Genomic DNA, 17,459 nt, shown 5'->3' on the forward strand with positions numbered 1-17,459 from the left:
CAACTTTGTTTCTTTATTAACACATGGCGCTAACAGTACGAACACAGCTTGGGGCTCTCGGCAGGAAGTGGCGTCTGATGGCGTGAGGAAATGTAGTTTTTTCACACAAGCGAACAGATTACAAAGCACCACTTCAGTGTTGTCCTGAGACTACATTTCCCATGATTCACTGCGTGACCTGCGCGCTCGCTGATTCGCTGTGATACATTAAAACCAACACGCTTGTTGTCAACTGTCACCTGTCAATGGCTCTCGTAAAACACAAACTAGAAGGCTATCAAGCGATCACCGTGAAAGAAACACCGAACCGTACAAATGCAATGCAATGCTTGAAGCATGAAGGTGGAAATACATAATACAAATACAAATAAATGTGCACAAACTCACCGGCGGTGTGTGTCTCTTACGGCAACGTGACCGTGAATTACCGCGACGCCGACCCTTTATATGCACATCCACACCCCTTTCCCGATTGACAGTGGATTAACCCTTTCGGACAAGATCGTAGATGAAGCACAATTTAAACACACTTAACCTAGCGAACGCAACAACAACTATGATCGGGGATTGCCACGAGTTAGCTTTTGGCTAACGTCGCTAGCTTCTACGGTTCATTCCACAACAGTTGTCAGCTCTGCTTTGACAAAGTCATCAGTCATCTATCCAAAAATCACACTTACTTTTTGGCAAATCCTTGATCATAAGCAGACCGGTTAAGGAAGCAGGCATCTTCGAAGTGTTTGTAGCAGAGAACACTACTCGATGGTGGCGTGAAATTCATTCGCTTCGTGCGAACGAAAGATGTCCATTTACGTGCCCTGCTATCCTTTGGCCACTCATACAACTTTTCGTTTGAGTGAGAACAAAACATCGCCACACACCGCTGTGGCATCTAACCGAGAAGCAATGCAACAAACAATACTGTTCTATGGCGGACTTCCCTCGCACTTCTCAGTGTGACGAAATTTCCGAAGATTGCCGAAGAAAAGCATTTTCGTTGTCAAGGGCGTTGCTATGGGTTAAACGAAGAATCTGAAAGGGTTGCGTTTAAAAAAAAAAAAAAAATTACGAAAATATGCCTATAATTGTTTAGCCATTGATATTATTCAAAAACATGGTTGGCCAACCTTAGTTCACATTTCTGCTTTAAATGAATAAATTCAAACAATAACAAAATGATATATAAAAAAATACATATATAAAAAATAAATATAATAATAAACATTAAAAAAAAAAAAAAAACTGTTCAAAAGCCTCTCTTGGATGGATTGGGCATCTGTTGCCATCAATGTCAGCCAATGAGCAAAAAATACACTACTGATTGTGTAGTTCCACTCCCGGCTGATAGGTGTCACATTACCATGATGGCTGCCAGAATGACGGATTCAGAAATTCAGAAGAAGTAGTATCTTAGCAACACATTCAATCCACTCCACTTACCATGTACAGTTGGACACAGAAGCGTAATGGAGGAAATTGCACACAATGATCTAACTATAAAAAATGGGCAGACTTTATGTTTAAGGACTCTGTTGCATGTAAAATGTCTTGGGACCAAATTCGGAAATCAGGTTAGCAGACTTCCTTTGTACGCTGCATAACTCCGGGTTGATGACATGATTGTATAAAGATTACCTCACTAAAATGTTGCTCTATATGGCTAGAGTATTCATTAATTTATACAAATGCAATATTATTTAAGTAAACGACAATTAAGGCTAAATATTGGATATTGTTATTTTAGGAGGCTGTGTAGTGATTCTGTTTAAAATGTGACATTGTTGTACATAAATAATTAAAAGCGTAGGGTTCAATTAATCGGGATTTCAATTTTTTTTTTCTTTAAACCTCATATAATCGTGCACACACATCGCTCGTGCAAAGTCGCCCAAAGGTGGACCATGACCATGTCATTGAATAGTAAGTTAAAGAAATTTCAAGAAGGTTTTCTTTTTTAAATTTAATATTTACAAAGTTTCCACATGAGTGTGATAATCTACACGTTTACCATTTAATCGTGCGCACAAAGACCGAGAAAGGTGTTTGTTGGAATGGGGTGGGGGAGAAGAGTGAGAGGGGTATTTTGTTGGAAGTCCACCTCCGATATCCAATGCCGCCTTGAGGGGAAACTCCCAGTCTGGTTACATTATACACCCCGTGCCCCTTACACAAACACACGGGGCCCTTTCACTGGCTGCTTTGTGCATTGTGGTGCCCTGCAGCTAGGCTTGTTAAAAACACGTCTACTAGCTTAGCTGTGTTAGCTGGGTAGCGGGTCATTAAAACCACAACAAGGCACTGCGGTGCCCCCAAGGTCATCTTTTAATGCAGTTCTTTCTCTAAGACCCTCACTGTCCAACAAGATCTCAAATCGACAAATAATTTTCCATTCCGCACCAAAATGCTTAATCATTTATTCAGAGTGCGAAAAAAAATTTCAAATTTATGATGCTGTCATTGACAATTGATGCAATCGGCAGCGTGTCATACAAATTGAAGCTTGCGCTCAAAAATTCTTTAATGCGTCACAAAAAGCAAATGACACGTGCTGACATCATCTTCCCAAATATCCTTTATATGGGGGTAAAAGAAAAGCCTGGCAGCTCACCAGGTTTATAAGAGACTGGGTGAAACCCTGTATTTACCATGATTTCTAGAGTATTAAAAAAAGTCTCAAAGCAGTGGCATACAGGCAAAATTAACACATTGACGAAGATGGACGTCAAATTCATCTTGACTGGTCAAAATGACAGCTAATCAGTTAAAAAGAAACCTTAAAAAAATTTCTGCATATTCGAATTAAATAAGCGCACCTGTTTATCTTAATCTCATGTTTCATTTATTATAAAGCCTGCAAGCGTCCCACAATGCAACGCATCACACACGAGAGCAACTTGATCGTTTCCTCATTCTTACGTGATGCGGCCAACAAATAGAGCTGATGTAATGCTGAGGCTTTCACTTGCAAGGTGTGTTGCTGCAGCCCATAAAAAGCTCGTTTTTATGTTTTATATACTACAGTACAAAGGAGAATCAGCATCGCCCTGCCTGGGGTGAGGTCACATTGATGTTCTACACGCTTGAATCAGCCCTGGGAAATGTGTTTGTAGCCTTCTTAATCCATGCCCTAATGTTGTACACTGTGAATGTTTTATAGCATAGGCGCGCTTTATGTGTTTGTAGCTGTATGAGGATGTTTAAATTTAAAAGAAAATTTTATATGTATTTTTGCAAGAAGAAAAATCATGTCATTTTGTAAAAAAAAATCAATACTTCTAAAAGTTATAATTTTATCAAAAAAAATATATATATATATTTTGAGTGGTCAGATTTTACATTGACAAAATATCAAATAATGACCTTATAAAACCTGATACTTTTCTGTTACAAAAAAAAAAAACAATATTATTAGAATTTTACATATATTTAAAATCTGCTATGAAAAATTAAATGTTTATGAACATTTTGAATTACCGTAATTTTCGGACTACAAGCCGCTACTTTTTTCCCTCATTTTGAATCCTGCGGTTTATAGTCATGTAATAATTATGACATTATTATAACACTATCATGGGCATTAATGAATGCTTATGACAGATGTCGTTAAGTATAATCCGGCAAATTATGTCATGAACACTCCATTTATGTCCAGCTCGGATCTTTTACATCTATTCAAAGTGAGATGATTTGCTGGATTACACAAAATGACATCTGTCATAAGCATACATTAATACTCATGGCAGTGTCATGTCATAATTATGATGGTCTTATGACAGTTTTATGGCGCCACTATCAAATAAAGTGTTACCAAATACCAGAGCTAGCTATGAATGAATCAATTGGAAGAGTAACTGAAGAAATAATTAGGACAGAACATGAATTTTGATTGTTATTTACATCTGTAGTGCTGTAACGGAGGCATGTTGGATGACAACAGTATTGACCAGGGGTGCTCAAGTCCAGTCCTTGAGAGCCCCTATCCAGCTTGTTTTCCATTTCTCCCTCCTCCAACACACCTGACTCAAATAATCAGGATCATTATCAGGCTCCTGCAGAGCTTGCTGATGAGCTGATCATTTGATTCAGGTGTGTTCAAGGAGGGAGACATGGAAAACAAGCTGGATAGGGGCTCTCGAGGACCGGACTTGGGCACCCCTGGTATTGACTGTCTTGCCCAAGGGAGCACTGATGCCCAAATGAAGCTTCTTGAAACACTGAAGCTTTGCAGCCAGGTGGTTCATTTGGTCTTATGACAGTCTTATGATGCCGCTGACAAATAAAGTTTTAACGGTTAATCTTTTGGTATAAATATCCCATAATACAGAGAGGACAGCTGCATCTTATTGTCCAGTGCGTCTCATCTTTGAACAGTTGCCGTTTTTGCGTCAAATTTGGTAGGTGGCGGCTTATAGTCAGGTGTACCTTATAGTCCAAAAATTACGGTAATTATGCACAAAAAGTAGTTCTCTGGTGTAGTTGGTATGGTAGTTATCTATCACTGAAATTATAATTATTTTAATTAAATTAGAAAAAAATGACAAAGTAATTTTATGAAAAATTAAATATATCGAAATTGGTATTTTAATACTGAGTGAAAATAAATCAAAATCAATATTTTGACAAGTCATTACAAAAACAAACATTTTGATTTTGTACGCAAAAAAATTATCTCCAAAAAGTTTATCACATTTTAAGATTATAAATAGAAAATAATTGTTTCTAATAATAAAGTTACAACATTGGGATAAAATGTGCTTTGGCGGGAGGGAAAAAAATCTTAAATTGGGATGTGGAAATAATTGAAAAATTACGAGAAAAATATTTTTCATTAAAACCAAATACTTGATACAATCATAATTTAGGGCAACAAGTTCAAGATTAATGAACTAAAAAAACTGTCTAATGAGGTTGGCGTATATGTGTGAGGTGAAGAAGTTCGCCGCCGCTGCCCTTGCAAGCCTGCTAACAGGCTTATCGGTGAAGGGCTTTTAATTATGACTGTCTGAGTCTGGACACGGACACGCACAAACAGTGTCACCAGGCGGTCGTCCTATACGCGCACAACACACACTCATAAACTGCATTCAGGCCCACATGCTAGCCCTGATTGTTACTATCTGCTATCACAAAATGGCGGCTAGTCTGGAGTTTTAATGGTGGCTCTGCTGTTGACTTAATTTTGTTCCCTATAATGTAGAAGTGGTCAGCCTTGTAATACAATCTGGATAATCTGGCTTGACCGCTTGGCAGCGTCTGTCCGGTGACATCTTGCGCTGTGATCCAGATTAGTGCCCGTGGGGCATTCGAGGAAGTCATGGACTCCCGATGCTCAAAATGTTTTTAAATTAGGCTTACTGCCCATTTAGGCTACTAACTAGTGTGGCCTGGATTAGTGGCGCCCTCTGCCTATTAGTTTTGCGATACTAGAATCGACTTTATGAATAATCCAGTTTCAGCAAAATTGAGTAGTAATCTGTGACATTTACTGTACTTTGTAAAATGTACTTCAAAGAGAAGTTTTACCACGCCATACTTTTCAATTTTACTCTACTCTTACTCTGCTACTTTGGGCTACACCAGAGTCATTACATTTTTCCTCTTTATTCTACAAGATTTTATTTTTTTGCCAGAGATGCATGCAGTGGCTCTACCAGTTTCACCAAGAGGACGTCACAACAATAATCACATGCCTCCATCATACCAATCAGTTATAGCAATACAGTCACATTTAGGGCTGCAGCTATTGATTATTAACGGTAAGTAATGGGTTAATCTATCAATTAGTTTGTTCGAATAATCGAGTAATCGGATTAGGAACTTTTAATGCGTTGCAGAATAAATTTTAGGAAATGTAAAACAAAGGCTTGCTAAGAATGCACTTTCAAAAGAGCATTAAATGCGAATACAGAATACAATTCTTGAGTTTTTCAAACTATGCAAAATAAAATTAATTACATTTGCTGAGCTTAGCCTCAAACATTACAAAAAAATAAATAACTGAGGATCGAAGTATAACAAAAGATCAATTGGCTAACTTGCATAGCAAAATTATGCTAGCTTGAATGCTATAAAATTACTCACTTTTTAAATTTTTTTTGGCAATGCTCTTAACAAAACGTGCAAACAGATATTCAAATCAAAACTGCTAAATATACCTCAAAGCGAAATTACAAATGCACAAACAATCATAGCGCAAACAAAAACTTAACAACCTTATGTTGGTCATAACAGGGAGCAGCTGGATCAAGCCATATTGTGCCATTTTCACTGTTGCCACTAGAGGGCAGTGTATCCACTCAAATCAATAAAACTAAACTCAAATACTTTCAAGACAAACCATTACAACAGCACTCTAATTAAACGCATCATTGAAGCAGCAAAATTGGATTCAAAGCTTTTTTCTAAACGAATGACCCGATTTAATCAATTAATCGTTGCAGCAATTGTCACATGACCACACTCAAACTTGCAGTCCTGTTACCTGTTCAATCACGTGGCGTCATTAAAGCACTGTAAAAAAATAACTAGGCATAGACATAGAGCGCTTCCGTCAACATTGTTCAAAAGCGCAGATTTCAACCTCTCTCCCAGTTTTTGTTTGACCATGGAAAGCCGAAAATATGGTTGCGTTAATTTCATGGTAGGAAATGTTTTCTCAACTTGAGGTCCTTTCATGCTCTTTGGGCGAGTGATGTTTCATTTCTGTAGATTTTTCCTGTAGGAATTCTGTGATTTTTGTTTTTGTTGTTGTTGTATTTTTTGGCCAAATATGGTTGTATAATAGGTTAATGTACTGTATTATAATAATAATAACAGTTTCATATAGGTGATGTTGTGCTGAGAAAAAAATATACCGTTGTTTACGAAAAAAAAAAAAAATCTGACATTGTGAGCTCAGCAGTTACTCATTAGTTGAGTATTCTATTCACCAAATGATTTTACTTGAACAGTACTTGAGTAAATTTATTGGATGACTATACTTTTACTTGAGTAATTATTTTGAAGTCACGCTACTCGAGTACATTTTTTGGCTACCCTACCCAACCCACCTCTGAGTATCAGTGCCATTGACCGCGATAGACGACCAATCCATTTGGACTGGGATAGTTGGCCGCGATTATTCCTCTCCCAGTTCAAATGGATTGGATGGCTATCGCCGTCAATGGCAGCTAAATGAGTTAACAGTCACCAAGCCACCTGTGCTTCATCACATATGCTTTGTTTGCATTCCGCGCCATGGAAGCCTTATCAACAAGCTGCAGGCACAAATGAACACTGACCTCGAAAGGCAGCATGAAGCGCAGCTTTCTCACTCTCACACACACAAATAAATATGTGTGAACAAGCCAAACCCGTTTGCCTATTATGGTTTTTATTTTAACTTTGTTATGTTTGTCACGCAGACAAATGTCCGTGTTACCACCATGGATGCAGAGCTGGAGTTTGCCATCCAGCCTAGCACGACGGGCAAGCAGCTCTTTGACCAGGTGACACAGACAATTCATCTATCTACCCAGTCATCTTTTTTTTTTTCTTGTTTATTGGGAATTCTCGACTGCGAATCCTTGTTAAAATATTGAGAATTTGGGGTGTGTGTGTGTGGGGGGGGTTGTCATTAAAATCTTGCGCAATATTTCTGAGTAAAATTGAAATATTTTCTTGATAGCTTTTGAACAATTTCTCAAAGTCTTTATTAAACAATTCGCATCACATGCAATTCAAGAAGTCTAAACATTTTTTTTTTCCAAATTATTAAAAAGCAGACCTTCTAGTTTTTTTTTTTGCTTACATTTTTAATATGAAATGTAGTTTTAGTTTTATATTTTGTTTTTTTAAACATTTATTTGTTTTTTCGGATAATGAAAAGTTTTGTAAGATCATAACTTTTTCTAAAAACACAAAGCAGAACAAAAAAACATATAAAATGGACCAAAACCTAATATTTTATCTACAGGAAATTATAACCTAAAAGAAAATGGGCAAAGTATAATGATCGTTTTTTTTCCACCGGACATTTTCACTTTTGAATTTTTTTTTTCACCACAAAAAATAAAAATTCTTATATTATTTGATGTTCTTAAATGTAAAATTAAACCTTTTTCTCTTAATATAAAAACGCCTAAAACTGCTTTTTTTCCTTGTATTTCTATACTCCCCTTATATTTTAAGAATACTTATGTTAAAAAAAAAATCAATGTATTATTTGTATTCCAAAAAAACTAATTGTGTTAGTCCATTCATGAATTTTCTATGCCGCTTATTGTCAGCAGTGTCACAAATTTCCCAGAAGAAATACAACTTTTTAAAGATGTTTGTTTTTGTTATTGGCAAAATCATAACTTTTTTCCCCCTTGCAAATAATTCCTCCGAGTCATCTTTTGTTGTTCCATCAAAGCAAAGGCGACACTGGAAATGTGTGCCAGTAGGTGCCTGGCTGTCTTCTGGTTGCGTCTAATACGAGACTGACAAAGATCTCTTTGTGCCTACATGTATGTGCGTGCCCGTTAAAGGGCGCCTTTCAGCATTGTTCGCCCTTGAAAGGTTTCACTGATGCACAGGAAGGAAAACAAATGAAAGGAAAGCCTTTCACTTCTTTTATGGCTTCTGCTTTTCACAAGGAGGTCACACAAGCGTTTGTCTGTGACAATACATTTCGTCTTAAATCAATCGGTGACTTGTCAGACTTCCGATATGACCGCACACACTTCTTCTTCGGTGGTTTTTAGATAATTGACTTTGTCTTCAGATTCACAAATCAAGTGCAAATAAAATCTACTTGTTCTCCAGGTGGTGAAGACCGTGGGTCTGCGGGAGGTGTGGTTCTTTGGTCTGCAGTATATTGACAGCAAAGGCTACATTACGTGGCTCAAGCTCAACAAAAAGGTGAGCCGGATTGAAATCCCCTGAAAGCACCACTCAGTGTCAGTGTTGTTTTCGTCAACCATGACGATAGCGAAAATATTTTGTCACGAACACCGTTTTTTTTAATGACGATTACGAGACGATAACGAGCTAAAAACGTGTTTTGGGAGACTTAAAACATAATGTTCACAATACAGTGGGTACCTCAACATACGATCGCATTGACATAAGATTCTCTCGACATCCAACGTAAAATTTGACTCGTCGATTGTTTCGCCATATGACGCCATGCTCAAAATACGACGATTTATGACAGTGTCGAAAGTTCATTGTGTTCCCACAAGACGGACTCACAGCGAATTTTATGGTGCGAGAAATCAACATGGGTCCAAAGAAAGTGGTGGAAAAAGGGTAAAACTTACCATTGAAATTAAGAAGCAAATGATAGAAATATTTTAGCGTGGTGTGTGTCAGTGAACTGGCTAGACATTGCGGCTCACTAGTAGCCCCCCACTACCCCCACCTACCTACACACCCGCTGTCCCCTCCTTCCGACCTCCGTTCGCCAGTAAGTTAAGGTGACAACAAAAATGCTTTTTAAATTTCCATTTGTTATTACTATTATTATTCCGATTTGTATTTATAATTCATTTGTTTTGCTATGTGTAATTGCTATTAGTAATTGTACCTGCCGTATTTATTAAGGATTTAGCGTAGGTTTTGGAACTGTGGAACAAATTAATGGAATTATAATGTTATCTTATGGGAAAATCCTGCTCAACATACAACCATTTCGACTTAAAAACCAGGTCCTGAAATGAAGAAATTCGTACGTAGAGGTACCACTGTATGTGACATTTATGTGTAGTTAGCCTGCATCGTAGCAGCGTCACACACAATAAGACTTGTTCTCTTATCTTGGTCAGAGAGAATATGCAATGTTGCTTTAGCCATTAAAGGTCTGTGCTGAGTGATCACCACACACTAAATGTAACTCCTAATATTAGCATAGCATTCGCTAACGGCGAGCTCTTAAACTCTCGGACAACATTTTTTTACATACAGTTTGTGGTGCCCAGGTGGGTATAAAAAATTGAAAATAATGTACTGTTTTCTTGCTGAGTGTGTATTATCACCAAGTTGGCATCGTCCATTGTAGACACGACAATATGTGCTCGTCTGTTAATGTTCATTCGAAATAGTTGGAAACTTTTATATGTTAATTCATTTTTGTAGTAATGCTTTTTTAAAATTTTTACAGACAGAAAGATTTTCAGTAAACATCAACTAAAACTTGGCGAAATTAGTCTTGAGTTTTCGTCAACAAAAATTAGATGAAGACAAACACATTTTGAGATGACTAAAATATGACAAAGACTAAAAAGTATTATCGTCCTAAGACGAAAATTAAAAGGGCTGCCAAAAAACAGCACTGCTCAGTGTTTTCCTAAAGACCAACTGGTGTTTTTTATTTGGTGTCCAGGTGACTCAGCAGGATGTGAAAAAGGAGAACCCCCTGCAGTTCAAGTTCAGGGCAAAGTTCTTTCCAGAGGACGTCTCGGAGGAACTCATCCAGGAGATCACGCAGAGGCTCTTCTTCCTACAGGTGCTTTTACTCATTCTGCTAGGTTTTTTTCCGAAAAACAAATACAGCAAACCAAAATGTTCACCGGTGTCACTCGCAGCCCAGGGACCATAAATGGCATTTTGTGTGGCCCATGAAAGCTAATCATGTCGCAGACTTGCTAAAATATAGTAAAAGTTTCTGCAGTCGTCAATACAAAATGGGGGCTGGACACATTGAAGAGTATTTACATTGTCCCCGTTTCTCAAAATTAATAAAAATACTTTTTGATTTAAATTAAAAAAAAAAAAAAAGAAAAGAAAAAAAAAAAAGGTTTCCCCCCCTTTTTTTTTTTATTTAAAAACCATAAAAAATTTACATAAACAAAACTTTAAAACCAAAATATAAACAATGAACAACTTTTTTCCACTTTTAAATAAAAAAACTTGGCCTGTCAAACGATTAAAATTTTTAATCGAGTTAATTACAGCTTAAAAATTAATTAATCGTAATAAATCGCAATTCAAACCATCTATAAAATATGCCATATTTTTCTGTAAATTATTGTTGGAATGGAAGGATAACACACAAGACGGATATATACATTCAACATACGGTACATAAGTACTGTATTTGTTTATTTTAACAATAAATCAACAAGATGGCATTAACATTATTAACATTCTCTTAAAGCAGGGGTGTCCAAACTTTTTGCAAAGGGGGCCAGATTTGGTGTGGTAAAAATGTGGGGGGCTGACCGTGGCTGACATCGTTTACGTAGAACAATAAATTTAAGCAAATTTTAGCAAGCCATTTTGTGTGTCACATTTGCTTTATTTATTTATTTTTTAATCAATAATTTCAACCATCTCGCAGCTAGCCTTTGTGGCGTTCTCTTTCGACTCTCGGGCTCTTGCGAAATACTGCTGCTGTGAAATTAAACTAGCTTCAAGTCCCTTCAATTTCTCGCTACGTATCTTCCCTGTAATCTTGTCGTACATATCAGCGTGTCTTGTTTGGTAATATCGCCTCACATTGAACTCTTTAAAAACACCGATTGTCTCTTTGCAAATGAGGTAGACACAGTTGTTGCTTAGTTTTGTGAAGAAATAGTCCAATTTCCACCTATCCTTGAAGCGTCGGCCATCGTAGTCAACTTTCTTTTTTTTTGTTGATTGTCGCCATTTTAGAAAATTGCGAGTAAAGGGTCACATGGGGTGGGTAATGTTGCTTGGTGTGCTGCCGCCTTTTAGTGGGTAAATGAGGAGCAGCATTTAGTGTGTACGCTACTTCATATGCTGGTAGCAGTACTGCTGACCAATTTATTAAGTGTGTGTGCGGGCCAGATGTTATTGATTTCATGACAGAGGCTGGGGGCCGGATGAAATTTGACCACGGGCCGCATTTGGCCCCCGGGCCGGACTTTGGACATGTCTGTCTTAAAGTGATCCATGGATAGAAAGACTTGTAGTTCTTAAAAGATAAATGTTAGTACAAGTTATAGAAGTTTTATATTAAAACCCCTCTTAATGTTTTCGTTTTATTAAAATTTGTAAAATTTTCAATCAAAAACTAAACTAGTAGCTCGCCATTGTTGATGTCAATAATTACACCATGCTCACTCATGGTACTAACCCATCAGTTGGACCCAAGCGCCAGCAGAGGGCGCCAAACACCAAAAAACAAGTAACAAGCGGATATTACACTGTTCTGTCATTTTAATCTGTTTTAGCGGGGCATGTGCAGTAATTGCGTCAAATATTTTAACGTGATTAATTTTTTATTTTTGATTACTGCCCGTTAACGCGATAATTTTGACAGCCCTAAAAAAAAACGAACATTTTTTACTGCCTTCTTTTAAATGAAAAAAAAAGTACATTAAAAAAAATTGCTACTATGGACCTAAAAAATAATTGATAATTGGTTGTCGATTAATTGAGGCAGTCCTAATTGGTAGACCATTGTTCTCCGAAGGAAACCGTAACTACAATGTGGCCTGTGACAAAGATGACTTTGAAACCCCTGAAATACTTTTTCTTTAATCCACACAGGTAAAGGAAGCCATCTTGAATGATGAGAATTACTGCCCCCCTGAGACCGCCGTGCTGTTGGCCTCCTATGCCGTTCAGACCAAGTTTGGCGACCACAACCAGGATGTGCACAAAACCGGCTACCTGGCCGCTGACCGCCTGCTGCCACAGAGGTAGAAATATGCAACTCCCATGATCGGATGACCATTTTTTGACATATTTTTTACCTCTATTTGAAAGGGTTCTGGAGCAACACAAGTTGACAAAGGAGCAGTGGGAAGACCGGATACAAACATGGCATGAGGAACACAGGAGCATGCTCAGGTGGGTGATCATGTTTCAGTACCATTGACAGGAATAGATAGACATGACAGACTATGAGTTAAAGCCCATTACATCATATGGCAAGCACAAAATAGTTGAAAGACTGTGCTGTCTTGTGCAGGGAGGACGCCATGTTGGAGTACCTGAAGATCGCTCAGGACTTGGAGATGTACGGCGTCAACTACTTTGAGATCAAGAACAAAAAGGGCACCGAGCTGTGGCTGGGCGTCGATGCCCTCGGGCTCAACATCTATGAGCATGAAGACAAGTAAAGAAATTTTTAGAATCACTGGCTTGACGTTTATTTTCCAAAATACACCTTGAGTTGTTTTAATTTTCGCACTACCATTGAAGGATTTTTTTTATGTGGACTCAGCGCCTCTCTGTGGTTAGAAGGGGTATTACTTAGGTGAAGACTGGATGTTGGGTCTTTCTTTTCAGGGTGGCTGCAACTTCTGTTCTGTTGCCAGGTTAATCGACATTGACCTGTGAATATTTTGATGTAACCTTCCTTATAATTTTCAAAAGAAAGGTAGACCGCCTATCCATCTGGACTGGGAGGGCTGACAGCAATTATTCACAGTAGCAGAAAATTCATTGTTATTAAGAATGATGTAGAATTCGTTCTACACAGCCTATTATAGAGTCAAACCAAATATGAATTTTTAATTCTTCGTATTCTTTGAAAAATAGCTTTAAATTGCAAAAATATCATTTAATGCTAATATGTAGAAGTATTGTACTCAAACAAATTTTCACCTTATTTGTCAATCTACATTACAGGAAAACATTTTTTTTAACTTAAATTTTGTTGTTGTTGTTGTCTGTGCTTTAACTTGCTTGTTCCACAACAAACTAGCCATTTATGTTTTGATTAGATGCATGTATTCATATTCATTTACATTTTTTTGGAAGATTTTATCAATGACAATATCAATTGTTTTGTCAGGTTGTCACCAAAGATAGGCTTCCCATGGAGTGAGATCCGAAACATCTCCTTCAACGACAAGAAGTTTGTCATCAAGCCCATCGACAAGAAAGCACCGGTAATTTCTGTCTCCTTTTATACAGAATTCATCTTACTACTATTTTGATCGAAACGCTTGTGCATCGCAGGACTTTGTGTTCTATGCGCCGCGCCTGCGCATCAACAAGCGCATCCTGGCACTCTGCATGGGCAACCATGAGCTGTACATGCGGCGCCGGAAGCCTGACACCATTGAGGTGCAGCAGATGAAGGCGCAGGCCCGTGAGGAAAAACATCACAAGCAGATGGAGAGGTGGGTGCTCTTTTCATGACTTCTAATTTGTAATATTTAATACAAATGACATATCAAATGTCAATACATCTTAGACACATCCTATTTAGAGTGCAAAGTTTATAGAGTTTATACAACTCTAATGCAACAAATTTAAAATACTTTTGAGTACATACACTTATAGTGTACCGTAACTGTAAGATATACTATCAGAGATACCTATAAAGTAGTATTTTACGTCCATTTAGTGTTTATAAATGTCTGAGATACCATATCAAATCTAATGTCTATACACCTCTAATGCTCATATTTACAATGTATACAGTATACTCTAATTGAATTTACCTCACTATCATTTTACATATTTAACCCTCTTAGGGATGGTGGTCACTACAGTGGACATTTATTCAAATGTAATCATTATCTTGGCTCAGTGCATAGACTTCATAATTATATTGACGGGACAGATTCCCCAGACACTGCACCACGCCTTCAAGTAGGGGGCCGTCCTACACTCCACTTCAGTCGGTCTGTTATTCTCAAAACACATGCAACGATCCAACGCCAGATTTAGGTTGAAAAAGTATGAATGCTGTACCGCATACAAACAGGAAGGATTGTCTCAGGAGGGATTTGTTCAAGGATTCAAGGTAATTATTATATTTTTTTCGTACCATGCATGCATTTTGAAACGTTGTGAAAAAAATCAACGGGGGAAGTTAGCCGCTATGGCATTGGCGTCATAGTTCGCAATATTTACGTAAAAATAAATGCTAACTGCACTTTTTTTTTTTTTGCTTTATACCAAGAATCGAAACGGTTTTACGTCCATATCTATAAAGAATTCAGGGATTTAAGCTTTTTTTTCATAAAAAATTTCAACGAACAAAGCTTTATTTTGATGAGACGGCCGCTACATTTGCTTACTGACTAGCATCATATTTCACATTTACGTAAAATAAATGCTAACTGCATGTGTTTTTTTTGTTGTTGTTGTTTTTTTTTTTGTTTTTGTTTTGCTCTTAACCAAGAATCGAGACTGTTTTACGTCCATATCTATAAAGAATTGAGGGATTTAAGCATTTATTCACAAGAATTTTCAACGGACAAAGCTCTTTGTCTGTGATTCCACTCGGTCAGCTTTGACGGCCACGCCAATTAGGGGTGGGCGATATGGCCTTAAACACGTATCACGATAAATGGAGCAGATTTACCTCGATAACGATAAATGACGATAAAGTCGCCCAAGCGGACTGTTATTTAATTTGAAAATCTGAATCAATGCATGGAATACAGATTAACAGTTTCTTGTTGATTTAGTTATCAGCATTCAATTTGAGATATTTAAGAATTGTACATGCAGTCTAGACATTAGGTTTATAAAAATGTATTGTAAACAATAAGAATTCAAGTATGAGCATTTATAACAGCGTGTATGGCTTGAACAATGTACATTGTCAAAATCAATATGCCTGTGCAAACATGTCATTGTAACACAAATGACTTGCAGCTTGAACAGTACACTTCAAAAAGACAATTTATTGTTAATGGCTGCTGTGACATAATTATTCAATACAAGTGTTTACTTTATGGTTTCAGGCCCCCCCCCCCCCCCCCCCAGTTAATTTTTTAATAAATGCACGCATACATGAACCCCCAAACAGACAGACAGACAGACACACATTAAAGCTATATTGATCTTCTGCAAATGAAACACTTAAAATTTTATGATAGTAATAATGACACAGAATTAAGCACATACAGAAAAATAGCTGGGGCCATTTCTCGGTCATATTAGAAGTTTCACCGTTGGATTGTGCTTCATGCTGAATGCTTTACCGTCACAAAAGCTATCAGAGAAATCACACACAGTCAGATACAAAATAACGCGACATAGTAATTGCTAGATGCAGTCCGTGCCCAATCCACTCATTAAGTTCAGCCGTTTCGACAAGGTTAGAGCCGCTATCCGACTCCATCACGATCATTTGTAGCGTTAGCCGCTAGCGTTAGCCTGTGGCCTGGCTACCAGTAGAAAGCACTGAAAGCACCATCTCCGGAAATCGTGAGAACAAGGGAGGACAGCGGGTGAAAGCCCGTCTGGATGCCACCAAGTCTATTAAATGTCAGGTGAAAGTTTGGCGAACCTCCCTTAAGCCACACTCCATCATGTTTTGCTTGTACTATTAGCTGCTAGCTGCTAGCGTTAGCTTACCGGGCTTCTGTTTGATTGGCTTCCTGATGACTCCCTACGTAAGTACATTCACTGCTTTCTTAAAGGGGAATGAACATAGACGAACAACACAGTCAAAGCGGGATGAAGACTATTTTCTTGTTTTATTAATTTACCGACATGGTCAAAATTACGTCGGTCTTTTTGAAGAATTTCGGTGACGGTAAATTTTCGGTTTACCGCCCTGCTCTAACGCCAACAATGCAGGCCCCTATTAACCAGACCTGTGTCCTGTCAATATATTATGAAGTCTATGCTCAGTGGTGTCCAAACCGATCCTCAAGGGCTGCTGTGGGTCCTGGTTTTTGTTCCTACCGTTTAACCAATGAGATTTCTGCTAAAACAAGCAGCACACAACTACAATCAACTTGTAAAACACCAGATTGCTGCAGATGGGTCATCCTGTTTTGTTGGAAAGAAATCCAGTACCCAACTGTGGCCCGATGTGGAATAGTTTGGGGACACGTCTTAACTCATTCACTACTAGCCCAGGTCACAGAGTAGGCATGTGCCGGTATGGGATTTTGACGGTATGATAACAAAAAATACCGCTGTATCACGGTATTTCAATTATATCTCGAAAATGTGTTACATTGAGATGCATGGGTTACATTTTTTTTTTCCCATTGAACAGAATTTGTTTATTTTTCACAACATATTTGCAAACTGGAACATCAATATGAATTAGTGCTGCAACGATTAATCGATTAACTCGAGTATTTGATTAGGAAAAAATATTCTAATTAAATTTTGTTGCTTCGAGTATTCGTTTAATTAAAGTGGCGTTGTATTGTTTTATTTTCAAAGTGTTTGCATGTAGTTTTATTGGTTAGGGTGGCAACAATGAATATGATATAACTCATTTCTCATGGCTGAAACCAGCTGCTCCCTGTTAAGACCAACATTAGCCAAGTTTTTGTTTGAGCTAATGTTTTTTAATGTATTCATGATTTAGTTTATAGGTATATTTGACCGTTTTTTGTGGGAATATGTGTCTGAACCATTTGTTAAGAGCATTGTAAAAAAAAAAAAAAAAAACTTTAGCATTTTATAGCATTTAAGGTAGCGGGCTTTTTCTGTGTAAGTTAGCCAATTGTTCTTTTTTTGTACATAGATCCCCATTTAAAAAAAAAAAAAAAAAAAAAAAACGTTTTAGGCTCAGCTCGGGTATTTTAATTTTTCATGTT

The 17,459-nt window shown here is 37.5% G+C and overlaps 1 protein-coding gene across 6 annotated transcripts in view; it reads left to right on the top strand.

The window, feature by feature from the left end:
• The window catches only part of LOC130926767 (radixin-like), a 35,210-nt gene that overhangs the window by 12,083 nt on the left and 5,668 nt on the right, over positions 1-17,459 (top strand). For 4 of the 6 annotated variants that reach the window (XM_057851945.1, XM_057851946.1, XM_057851947.1 and 1 more), the window contains exons 3-10: positions 7,404-7,487; positions 8,788-8,883; positions 10,346-10,468; positions 12,478-12,629; positions 12,697-12,780; positions 12,902-13,048; positions 13,730-13,826; positions 13,897-14,060. In XM_057851945.1, coding sequence (XP_057707928.1) covers positions 7,404-7,487; positions 8,788-8,883; positions 10,346-10,468; positions 12,478-12,629; positions 12,697-12,780; positions 12,902-13,048; positions 13,730-13,826; positions 13,897-14,060 — 947 coding nt within the window. Of the gene's footprint in view, positions 1-61; positions 3,054-7,403; positions 7,488-8,787; positions 8,884-10,345; positions 10,469-12,477; positions 12,630-12,696; positions 12,781-12,901; positions 13,049-13,729; positions 13,827-13,896; positions 14,061-17,459 lie in introns of those variants that run through there. The other 2 variants (XM_057851950.1, XM_057851951.1) reach the window with 2 other exon arrangements.

This window comes from Corythoichthys intestinalis, chromosome 12, assembly GCF_030265065.1.
Source record: "Corythoichthys intestinalis isolate RoL2023-P3 chromosome 12, ASM3026506v1, whole genome shotgun sequence".
Taxonomy (NCBI): Eukaryota; Metazoa; Chordata; class Actinopteri; order Syngnathiformes; family Syngnathidae; genus Corythoichthys; species Corythoichthys intestinalis.